At 39.2% G+C, this 12,615-nt stretch overlaps 1 protein-coding gene across 4 annotated transcripts in view; it reads right to left on the bottom strand.

The window, feature by feature from the left end:
- The window catches only part of LOC106075262 (MDS1 and EVI1 complex locus protein EVI1-A-like), a 111,076-nt gene that overhangs the window by 4,980 nt on the left and 93,481 nt on the right, over positions 1-12,615 (bottom strand). For 3 of the 4 annotated variants that reach the window (XM_056008095.1, XM_056008096.1, XM_056008097.1), the window contains 3 exons: positions 5,055-5,298; positions 537-648; positions 181-387 (listed from right to left, as the gene is read on the bottom strand). In XM_056008095.1, coding sequence (XP_055864070.1) covers positions 181-387; positions 537-648; positions 5,055-5,298 — 563 coding nt within the window. Of the gene's footprint in view, positions 1-180; positions 388-536; positions 649-5,054; positions 5,299-5,911; positions 6,129-12,615 lie in introns of those variants that run through there. The other variant, XM_056008098.1, reaches the window with a different exon arrangement.

The raw sequence follows: 12,615 nt of genomic DNA, 5'->3' as shown, positions 1-12,615 counted from the left end.
CTGATTCCCTCTCGCTCTCCCACACTGGTCCACAAATGAGATTGGGCCATAGCGCTCTGAGCATGATACAAGCATGAAAGTAGCGCTATATAGGAGCTATAATTTTTTTTTTTTTTTGCTTTTATTTTAGCCGTCCATCATAATATATCTCTACTATTTGAGTCAAACTGTTGCACTTACTTCGCACTGAAAAGGTTTAATGCTACTGTGGATGTGCTGGTGTTGCTTCAGTCCGCTGGACGTGGCGAAAGTCTTGCCACATTCAGAGCAGGCGTGACTCCGCGCTCCGACGTGCTGGGAGCGTATGTGACGCTGGAGATTGCTGGGATCTGTGAAGACCTTGTCGCAGTTCTCACAAGGAAATTTTCTGTCGGCGTCGTGTGTAAGCTGTCAAAACAACATTAAAACATCCTATTTTACATTTATATACTATGAATTTTGAAAAATAAGAATCTTTTTTTTTATCGCTAAACTTCAATATTTTAAATAAGCTTGTCATAAAATGAATACTTTAAATAAATAGTTGGAATAAGTACCTGGTGTCTTTGTAAATTTGCTTTCCATTGGAAGGATTTTGGGCATTCGTCACATTTGAACTCGCCACCATTTCCGGTCTCCACCGGTTCCTGATAGGAATCAGAGTTGTCACTTTGGAAGAGAAAAGAATACACATATAAATAAACGTGGGAAAAGACTTTTTTTTTGAAAAACTAATCGCTTGTGAAATGGTAGAGAATATCATTTAGAACATGAGTACAATGTATGCTCTTGCTTTTAATTGTTTGGCTGTACTTTATAAGACAGCTGTGGTACATTGAGCTGAATCAAGGGAAAGACCTGCCAGGCTGCAGAGTTTAATATAAACATCTGACTGGACTGTAAGTTGTTTCAGAATCAGCAATGATTCATTTTCTTGTTCCCTTATCACTCTTCCTGCACCTTTGTATTGTCCTACTTCGTGGTACATGACGGGCTGGCGTCGTGTCAGTGGTAATCAGTATGCTCTCAAAGTACTAAATCAAGTGTCTGTGGATCACTACTTCAAGTCCTCGATGGTCGAGCTCTCAATATGGGATTATTTGATTTATTTCACCGGGCAGGGAGGGGGGGGGGGTGATTACGCATAAAGAGATAGATTGACTACAAAAGAGAGGCAAGGCGTGCGGGGGAGAGAAATCGATAACTTCCATTGATATGCAAAGAAACTCTCCAATGATTTATCTCTTTTATCAAACTACCGTATGACCCCGAACAAGAGGAAGTCGCAAAGACGACTCTCCAAGAGCTCCCGGCTATTGGGATATAACTTTATCTTATCAGTGGCCATGCTTAGCTCTCCACTACGAGTTAAATCTCATTTCGTTACACGGTGAACATGGCACTGTTTGGGACAAATAAATAGTGAAGTAATTGGATCTACCCGTTTCATTTGATTACAATTAAACTGATCACTTTTTTTTTATCTTTGAAGATCGTTTTCATTTCATGTAATAAACTAGTCACGTGGTATGGATTAATATGGCTATCATTTTTTAAGGTCATTTAGTTTCATATCATATCTACTTTTTCTTTAAATTGGTAGGGGGGCATTTTACATCTAACATAATAAATAAGAAAGGTCTTTGAACTTTTCCTCGTTACTGAAACATGACTTGTCACAACAAACGTACACTAACCAAAGAGTGCAGGATTAGTACATAGAGGGACACAAACTTTGCAAATAAATAACAAGTTTAAAGAAACAGTTTTTTTGGTTTTGACAAATTGCATACGAAAATCTGCTTCCTGTGCGGTTATGAAAGAGAAACACTTCAATCTGATTATGATATGCATTTTTTATGACCACTTAGAAGCTTATATTGTTGAAATATTGGTCAGGTATTATAAATCCAAGTAGATCATAAATTGTTGCTACGTAGCTGTCGTGAGCCTCGCTCTACTCTATCAACGTATTATGAATAACCCATTTTCTGAATAACCCCACACAGATTGACATTTCCACTCAAAAAAAAAAATAGTAAAATGAACAGGAAATGTTTTGTACTTGAATCTTTCGATGCAAAAACATTTTAACCAGCTTTAATACTACAATGCTATATATATAAGATAAACTACATCCTCTCTTTCAAATGCCACATAGAATGTACCATGGACCTAATTCACCAATCGTAAACAAACAACAATTAGTCAAGTGGTAATATTGATAAAACAACGAAAAAAAAAACTGTCACGTGATAGCCAATGTGTATTAAAAAAATCGTAATTTATATAGAAGAGATAGAGAATCACGTGGCTAAATGTTTGTTTACTATTGGAGAATAAGGTCCATTAGAACTCAAGTCCATTTAGGCACCCTGGCGCCATAATTAATTTATCATATCATCCTTTTTATAACCCAGTGTAGGCGTCGAAAGCCCCCAGTTAAATGTATTGCCTTCTTTGCGGGGCTTTAGTTTCATTAAGAAACGTATCTTCATGTCACATCCGCCCTAAAAGCCCTAATGACGGGGCTTGATGACACAGAAACATAGTGGAGCATTAGGGTTGGGTGGGGGGGAGGGGGGAAATGGAGGAGGTCGCTGTAGTCCTGGGTGCAAGTGTGTGAGGTATTAACGAAAGCTGGATTAGTTCAAGATTTCATTATTGTGTCAGTTTGAGGCTAGAGTTGGATAAGGCTGGCACAAACTGAAGAAGGGGGGGGGGGAGGAGGGACAGGGGGGACGAGTTGATTGCTAAAAAGGGGGGGGGAAGAGTTAAGCGTGAGAAGGGCAGGGGGGGGAGTAGAATTTATCGCACTTAGTTGACCTTGTCAGTTCAGCAGCAAGGTGATCTCAAAACATTCTCAAACTGGCAATAGCCTCTTTTATAGCCCACCCGCCCACCCCACCATTTTAAGTATCTTTTTTTTTTTTTTTTTGCTCTTCCTCATAACGTTGCAAAAAATACGAACACACACACATTACACAATTACACACACACAGGAGAAAACTATTGGGTGGACACCAAGTCTCATTCCAAGTCTATCGACTGAGTCGAAATATACAAACCATTAACTGAGTATTCAATGATACAAGAATCTTTGGGGCAATCTTTTAGTAACTGTGTAGAGTGGTCCTACACTCTGCCAACACAATGTCTACAACTTTATTCTTTATTAACGCTCGCAAAAGTTTATATATATATATATATATATAATAATAATTTTTGTAATTGTACACCAAAACGATGCTTATTACACAAACATATTTCCCACAATGCTCTGACTTAGTGACAGCTCATCATAAATCCAATAAGAGCTTTCACGCGTGACTTCAAAATGTACAAGGTACACTGCTTAGACGTTACGATTTTCGGATGGGTGGGGGAGGGAGGTGGGGGGGGGCAGATGATGTGAAACTCATCTAGCCGACGGCTAACAATGGCGTCATGTGGCCAGCACAACGCAGAACCGCCTTTACTTCCCCTAAGCATGTCAGCTGCCCATTTAGAGTTGTGTACATTTAGCGACGTTCTGAAAACCAGAAAATAAGAATGTACACATTTTCACTGGGTTTTGGAACTCAATACCTCTCGATACCACTCAGATATCACGCCCAATAACTCATGTCATTATTAGTTATCATAGTTTTATAAAGCCTCCGAGACACTTTCACCCTTGCTGTTTTAACAAAATGTGCTGTATGGAAAAAAAAAATATCTTGAACACGAATCCACTTCTCTTAGAATATACACAACTATCTTGCATGATTCTAACGACCTATTTAGGGCTAGCTATGATACAATGTATCTATTCTAGAAATGTTTCCTCATTCAAAGGGAAAGAACCTTCTTGGGCCTCTTTGGACTAAAATGAACTTGTGAGTCCCGACGTTTATTGAGTGTCTGCTGATGTGTCAGTTTATGCCCGATAATAAAACCCTGGCCTACAGGTAAAGGGAGAAGACATTTTATGAGGTCAATTTGAAATCTTCCCTTGGACCTTTGAGAACTGTCTCTTGTACAGACAAGGAGATCTAAAACTTTACATTGGCCTCTTCACTAAAGCTGCAAACCAAAATGTTAATATCTAAAGACGCGAGACTGACAACGAGTGTTCAATCGGATATAAATTTTCCTCTTCTCATAAATTGTCGTTTAATTTCAACTTCATTACGTAACGAATTTCGCGCCATTTTTAAACGTCACGGCATTAAATTATTTCTCCTGAAAAAAAAAAGACCAACTTGAATATTGGGAAAGGAGTGGGACGCATAAAAATATGAGAGTAATCTTCCCTTGCGATATATAAATAGATAGGAGACTGGACCAACTTATAGATTTTGTCAAGCGCAAAGTTGTGGCTGATACATAGTGTTGTATTATACAGCAATTAGATACAATATAAAAATAGCCATAGCCTATATCTGTATTATTTCAGGAATTACAAATACATTTTTTTTTGTAAAATTATAGATATAATTGTTCCTTTTATAACAGCAATTATTGGCCTTTTTTTTTTTTTTTTACTTTAAGTTTACCTTATTGGACTTTCTGACGAAAAATAAAAATTTCCCTAAAACCTCAATATGAAGAGACGAGACGTCGGCCAGAAAACAGGCAAACCATCAACAAAAATGGATCTCTATTGAGTGCTAAATTTTATTTTCAAAGATCGTAATTTTTATACACATACAAATTTGTCTTTCGTCATATGAAACCAATGCCTGCGTACCAGTCTATATGTTTCTATGCCTATGGATGAAACATAGCTTTCAAGTCCGAAAGATTAGGAAACAGGTAAGTGTTTTACATTGTATACAGGCCCATCAGTGACCTACATATTTTGTCACAGTTCACACATTATGGATAGAACTTAAAGCATACATAGATGTGTAGAGAATTATGTAGAAGCCCGTTGACTACACAACAGAGTTTTAAAGTTGGAATCCCAGAATTCTTTATTTTTAAACATGTTTAGTGAAACGTAAGACTCTGCTTTATTTGAGGGTAAATAATAAGACAGATCAACAACCGAAATTGAGTTAAAGACAACGTGAATCAAAGTATAATTGTACCTTCTATTGTCATCGCTGTCACATCCGGTACTGATGTTGTTGTTGTTGCCGGCCGCTTCGTGGCTGGCCAAGATGTTGGTGAGGCCGTTTCCTCCCACGAGGCCGTGCTGCGCCAAACCCATCTGCTCTTTCAGACTGCTGTAGGGCGATAGGGCGCTGGAACAGGAGTATGTCTGATGGCGCCTCACGGCGACCTTGGAGCGGAACACTTCGCCGCAATTCGGACACGGATAGGTTTGATCACCTGAAAAGAAAAAAGGCCTATATGAAACAAAAAAAACGTTATGCAACGCGCTAGTGATACGCGTAACACTTTTATAGAAAACAATGTACAGTATGAGAATGATATGAAACAGTTTGAAAGTAACGTTATCGTTTGTTTAATAAGTTTTTGGACTTTTTTTTTTTTTTGGTAATGAAGGTCATTGTGATCTATTCCAAGCATCCCCAGCAGGGGATGGCACTGTGGTCGGGGGTTTAAACTCGGGACCATTGTTACGACAGTCTGAGTAGCCTAACATACGACCAGGTTGACATCCGTGGACTTAGATAATTACGAAGACTAGTAATAGCTTCACCTCTACAGTATACCTCGTAATAACAACATCATAAACAGTATTAGTTCAATTAAATGTTATTATATAGGGGTATGAGAACACATAATATAGGAAATAGACGCGATCTAAATACCCAATTAACATAGCCAGTATTCGATTGTTCTGCCACATGTATTAAGAAACAAAAAATTCATCTGTTCTTATAGCAATAAGACTTCGTTAAGTTCATACTTCATAACGAATGGTATAAAAAATCTGACATAATGTGTATGCCTTCCCGAGCACAGTTATGGCTCTTACCTTTACGTACGAACAGAAGGTCTCATCTACGCACTAGGAACACAATGAAAGGTGTATACGTAAATGTGTAAACAAATTTGCGTGTTGTCCGCTACCTAGAGAGAATGTTCCAGAGACATCGGGAGATACAATGAGAAATGGATTCCCTCTGACAATAACAGAAATGAAAACATGGTATTGTTTTTCCTCTTCCTGTCACTCAGGTGTGTTCTAGTCGCGGCTCTGATAAAAATCCATGCTATGATCAATCTATCCCCCCCCCCAACCCTATGTCTGTCTTCTTAGGTTGGAGGGGGGGGGGCTTGACAGTAGTTGGGGGGGGGGGAACATTTGAAGATACATACGGAAAAGGGGGGGGGGTGTCTTTCAGAGGCGTGTGTGAAGGGTGGGAAAGGTGTCCGCGATGGAGGTGATCAGCAACCCCCCACCAATAAAAGAAAGGGGGGAGGGAGTTTAAATAGTTTTAAAAGAAGGGGAGAAAAAAGGGGGGGGGGGGGCGTTGATGGGCCGCAAGATTGTCTTCGAGAGCTCGGCAAACTCATATTCTTCACTAGTCCTGGTGTTGACACAGAGAAAGTCGAGAGATAGAGACGCGCACGGAGGTTTTAGGGTGAACATTGTTTGGCGACAGACCAACCGAATCACGCAGCCATTTTGTTTTCTTCTTACGCGTCTTATTGCTCCCCCCCCCCACCCCCCGGCCGTTCTCTCTCTCTCATCCCTGCACCCGCCAAACTCTCCAAAGTCCCATAAAAAGGGGTGGGAGGTGGGGTGGATACTCTGTTAGCTGATAAGAATGATAGTCCTTGTGAGTCCTGATTCTACCTCTGAAAGAAAGACAAACACACAGACACACACGCGGACACAGATAAGTGCAAAGGGACCACAGCCCTCTAAGAAATTGGATCTATCCCATTGAATTTCGTCTTCATTAAACTTTTGATTCCATGTTTTTTATTGCATGCCCCCCTCCACCTTTTTCCCTGCCCTTAGGGTAGTATTGACATTTGAAAGAGATATACGTGGGGAAGAGTTTGATAAATGACTCCGTATCGTCCCGATATTGGAAGAAAAAAAAGATTTTTTTTTTGGTCACACTACGTACAAAACTTCTCGATTAGAAAAAAAAATGCCCATGCTAGAAATGACACAGACAGCCGAGAAATTCAATCGTAAACAAAGGTATTAACAAGCATACCGAAATAAATCTTCAAAAAAAATAAATTATGTAAATCAAAACTCAGGAAAAGAGCGGAATATTTCTAGATAGATATAAAGGTTCTACTTTCAATGTTCTAGTTCTATAAAGGCTCTACAAGAGATAAATAGATTCTTCACTGTTCATCCGGAGACGCTTTTTATTGAGTTGAAACTAAGATAGTTGGATGGTTCATAGCTCATCCAACTGATAAACTAAAGCTATGATAGCTTTGGACCTCACGATGATCTGATAACTATTGTAAAGTAACGCTAATTAAAACTCTATTGCCATATCACAAAGTCCTCTGGGCTGGCGAAGACTTTCTTTCAAAGAACAGTACCAGGAAAAAGAAGAAGAGGCAGACAAAAAAAAAGCGATGGGAAGTCAACATCAAAGAACGGGCCTGCCATTGAAAGAGGTTCTATCCAAGGCAAAAGACAGAGAGGATTGGGGGAAAGAGACCGTCGACAAATCTTGTGTGGTGCCCCAACGGTCCAACAGACTAAAGGATAGGTGAAGGATGATAGCTTTGAGGTCACTTTGAGACCAGATTTATGAGTGAAGAGTTATTTCCAGGATGTCGTTGAGCATACCCTGCCATCAACATCTTGTACCTTTCGTTTGAGTAGACTTTTGTTAAAATAATTATTTCGGACATAGCAAGTCGATTTTCGCAATACTGTTGCAGCAATATATATATAAATGTCGAAATTTAGGAGAAAGACACAGAAAAACTCCTTGTTTTTTTCTACCATTGGAAATCTCGTTGAGATTACGCGATTACGTTTGGGTGGATATTACAGGAAATGACGTGCCCCTGTCGTCTGATAAACTGGAATAGACTAAAAGTCGGTAACACCCAAGGGATCAATGCAGGTATTCAAAGCTGTCTTTAAGGGATCCAAAATAGGGGTAATAGGGACACATATCAGGTTAGTAGTGTTCGGGAGCATTTGGTGATTACAAGGGTCTTGGGTGTGGGTTAAAACTACTGGTGAAGAAAGTACTTAAAGCCGTTTTTTGGTTGCAGGAAAGGGGCAAAACATGTCATGTTTTTTTTTTTAATTAACGCTTAAGTTTCAAGTAAATTTCAATTAGTCTTGCCCAGTGATCCCCGAACTACGGAACGCGGGACATATCCGGCCTTTAAAGCGGTGCTATCAAACCCCTTGAAACATCAGCCCACATAATGAAACCGACATCTGGCGTGACAATGTCATTGGGTGACAATGACAATGTCATTGGGTGTTTGTACCACTAAAACATGTGTACTATATTTAGATGGTCGTTAAAGGCTGTAACCTACTGGTTTAACTTTCACGAATTTCTCGATTGCGTATTTTTAGTTGCTTCAAAAAAAAAAAAAAAAACATTTAAAAAATCCGATTCTCTCTTTCCACAAAAATCATTTCTAGGGAAAACAACAGGCTAGATACTGCTCATCTTAGGTGAGTCGCAATCAAAGGATCCATCGTCCTTCCCCCCCCCCTTTTTTCTACCCGTATAAGAGCAAGGAAGTTATTTTTTTTAAGGGGGAGGCAAGCATCTCAGACCGTTCTTGGCTACTTCCTGTTTAATGCGCATGATTTTGCGCAGCGATGATGGCACGGTGCCGTGTTGATTTATTCCGCTGTCTGGTATTTGTACTACTCTCTGACGCCAGGTCGTTACTAATGAATGAAACAATAGAAGCATCTTAAGGCCTACGTTTGCTTGGCTTCATTAAGATGAGTTGGACTTAAGGCAATATACCCCATGTCTCTTGTACATCTAAACATATTAATAGCTAATCCTGTTTATAATGATATCTATTGTAATGACCAGTCAAATATTTAGTTTTTATATGCTTAAGTAGCAAAATCAACTGATATATTTTAAAAGTTATATAAAGTTATATGACATATTTTATTGTTGCTCACGATATATCTAGTGCAATAACTGTGCATTTTTTTAAAAGTTACCAACATTGAAGATACATTTTAGCTTCTTTAAAATTCTTTATTTTGTCTTGTCTTCAAAATGATTCTGTTATGAAAATGTCTTTTGAACATTGCTTTTATAAATATTTTGTATTATGTTGCATTGTGAGGGTATCCATTAAAACTCTCTACATTTCCTTGACTTGTAACACGAAACAAGACTTTATTGCCGAAGATTACAAGCTTAGTTCAGTATTGTCGTTACCCTAGACAAAAGAGATAGCATTTACTGTCATGCCTATTACCTCTATACCCTATTAGCAACACGCAAAGTCTATAAGACACAAAGATAGGATCATTAAACAATAGAGGAATAAAAAAAAAAGGGGGGGCCTTGAATGACCTGTTCTCTAGATACATGTTGGGATATACATATTGTTCTCGGCAATAAATCTTCATTTCAGACGGCATCCAATAAACCTTATCTGCCTGGCTTGATTTACTGGCGGGACAATCAGTTGTGACTTATGGAGACAGGAAATGATCTTTCTACTTCAATGACAGACAAGGGAAGAGAGAGAGAGAGAAAAAAAAAGCGTGACGCTTGCGAGTTGGGTGGGACAGAGAGGAGGGGGGGAGGAAGACAAGACATGAAACTAATGAAATAAACTGAACACCAGACACAGAGAAGCTAAAGTGAAGCAGTATCATCTCCTTGGAAAAAGTATTAATTATTCGGATATTATCGAGGAGCCATCTCTGTTGGAGACAACCTACCGATATGCGCCGAAAGGCATCAAGTCTAAGAAGGAATGATAAATTCAAGCATGTCTTATAAACAATGTGAACTTCCCCAGAGAAAAACGTGAAGTCCTTTGAGATGCCAATGCTTGTTTCTTAAGCAAAGACCTGGAGAATCACCGTCACCACCGTGAAAGTATTCCAGGTATTCATCCACACCTGCCTCCAGGAAGATTCTTATGATCCGGTGTCCAGACAGGATCTCCAAAGAGGAACTGTGGCAATGGACAAAGAAGCAGCCCATTGAAGAAGATATCCTTCAGAGGCTCAAGCGATGGATGGGCCACACCCTTCGCACGCCTGCATCACACGACAGTCCCTCACATGAACACCACCAACCCCTCTCAAGGAAATACACAGCACCGAGATTTGGAAGCAGGTGTCATGTGGATGGGCAAGACGTGGGGACAGTCGCAGAGACACGCCCAGAACCGAGACGCCTGGAGGAAGCTGGTTGGTGGCCCCAGATGAGACCACAGGCACATGCGATGAAATAATGTGTGACAATCACATGGTACGTTTACAATTCAACACTAAGATTATTATTTTTTTTGAAGAGTTTTAAGCAGGTACAGAAGGCACTCAGTCTAAGAATATTGACTCTTCATCTAAGATAATAGGTACTCACTTTAGGATAATTGACATTGTCTTTAAGGCAGTTTTATATTTTCCTATAACGCAGCTTGGAATTCAGACCGTACTGTCGAGCCCAAAGTTTCTTGATGGCTTTGAACCGTCGAACTCTGCTCTTTATCTTTCGTCTCTATCTACTCCTCCCTTGTCTCCCCCCCCCCCCCGATCTTTATTTAACATCATACTCCACACATCGAACTGTCAACTCCCCCAGCATTTCAACTCGAGCAATGCGCACGCTGTATGACACCACTAGGACAATGCCATTTGTCATGTTATCGCCTCATTTTCTCTGTCTAACTGCTTTTTAATGCGTGTAAAATCAGGGGTGATAGTGTTTGATTTAGCACGCAGTTTAAATAAAGACATTTCCCAAAGTGGCCAGATAAAAGCCTCGCCCTCTTCCCTTCTACATTTCTCTTTCACTTTCTCTTGTCAGTCATTGCGAAGTTCTCGTCCACGTCTTGAACAAGTCACGTCTCTAGTCAGGAACTATTGTCGGGAACTTTGTTTTTTGTCCGGGCCCATTGTCTTGTCTGACAATGGCGTAGATAGCTAGGTATCACCGCCACGCCTGGGTAACCAAGTTATTTTAATAGATCCCAGAGGCTCGTCCAGAGCTGACATCTATCATACCTTTGGCACACTTGAGGGGTTAAAAAAAAAAGTGACGGATGTCGAGGCGTGATGGATCTCTAGCAGCTCCGGGAACAGAGAAGCTTGCTAACTAAAGCTTTATCTTAACACATTTTTTCTTAGGCAGAGTGAGAAATTGAAAGGACAATATTTACTTCGAATTCAAGACTTTCCTTTGGACCAGCCCCATTTATTTTGGACTTATCAATGTCTCGAGAAAAAAAAATTAAACTTTAGTCCGATTTACTGTTAGGTAACATTGATTTAACATTGTATATGTGTTTTTGTAGACTTATGTGTTTGAGGTTTTCTTTGCTTTTATTTTACCACCTATAGGGTGTGGTATAACGTACTTTTAGGATTTGAAAGACTAATAAAGGATTAAATACCCAAACTGTTTTACTAAAATTTGGAATGCTGGTGTATCTGCTGTAAATGTTTGGTATATAAAAGGCGCGATAGAATTGGTGTCTATGTTTTGGTCTTAAACCGTAACCTATTACAAATGTAAACACGAGTTGTGGGACTTGTCTTCTGAAGATTTCCTGTATAACTGAGAGATATATAGACAGTCAATGTTTGCTATGCATCCGCCATCTTGATATCCTCTTTAAATTCACCGAAGCCAAAATCTTGACTTAAGCAATAAAAATTTAAATTTAAAATGATCGTGAGAGGGCATGCAAGTGAAATAATCAACTTTAAAAAAAAAAGTTTAATAAATAAATATAGTGTCGTTATATGGTTTGGGTGTAGGGGCTGTAAAGGGTCCATATGTATTTTGATTTAGAAGATACAAAAATGTCACTTCATTTGTCTTTTACAATAATTTGTCAAAACAACCAAGGATCATGACCATGCATCCATGGGTCAGTGGGCCTATACCTGCGCATCTTTGCATCCATGATCCATACGCCCTTGTGCTCACCTATTAGATAGTTCCTCATTTCGATATGACTTTATGACTACAATACTATATCTCCATAAAGCCCAATCCTTTGTTCTGTGTTAGCAACAATATGCCTATTGTGGCCTTATGTGCGATTGTAATTTCGCGTCGTAAGAGTACACAACCAATAACTATTAATAATTTATAAAACTTAAAAAAGGTCGTTAAAAATTGCATTTTAAAAATGAAATAACTCTCTCAGAGCGACAACAATGCAGAGTGAAGTGGAATTTGCATTTTTAAAAAGAATTATCATTTACGAGGCAAACATTTGGTCACTACCTTGGTTTGGCAAGTGATGTTGTTGTTGTATTGAGCTAGGTCAGACGCGAAGCTAAATTATGGCTTTCTAATAATATGCGATAAGCTTTTTTATTTAAAAAAAAAGAACAACAAGACTGCAGTATTGCGGTAGACTGCAGTCGAGTACAGATTCTAAGCGAAGACATCTGGTTACGGTGATTTTCTTTTTTTAAATGCAGGGGAAGATAACTTTTTATTGAGGAAACGACCAAGTGGCAGTAACAAGCCACTTGACGACAGGGAAAGATAATCCTACATATGC

This window comes from Biomphalaria glabrata, chromosome 13 (assembly GCF_947242115.1).
Source record: "Biomphalaria glabrata chromosome 13, xgBioGlab47.1, whole genome shotgun sequence".
NCBI lineage: Eukaryota > Metazoa > Mollusca > Gastropoda > Planorbidae > Biomphalaria > Biomphalaria glabrata.
This window is presented reverse-complemented; position numbering and strand designations above follow the sequence as displayed.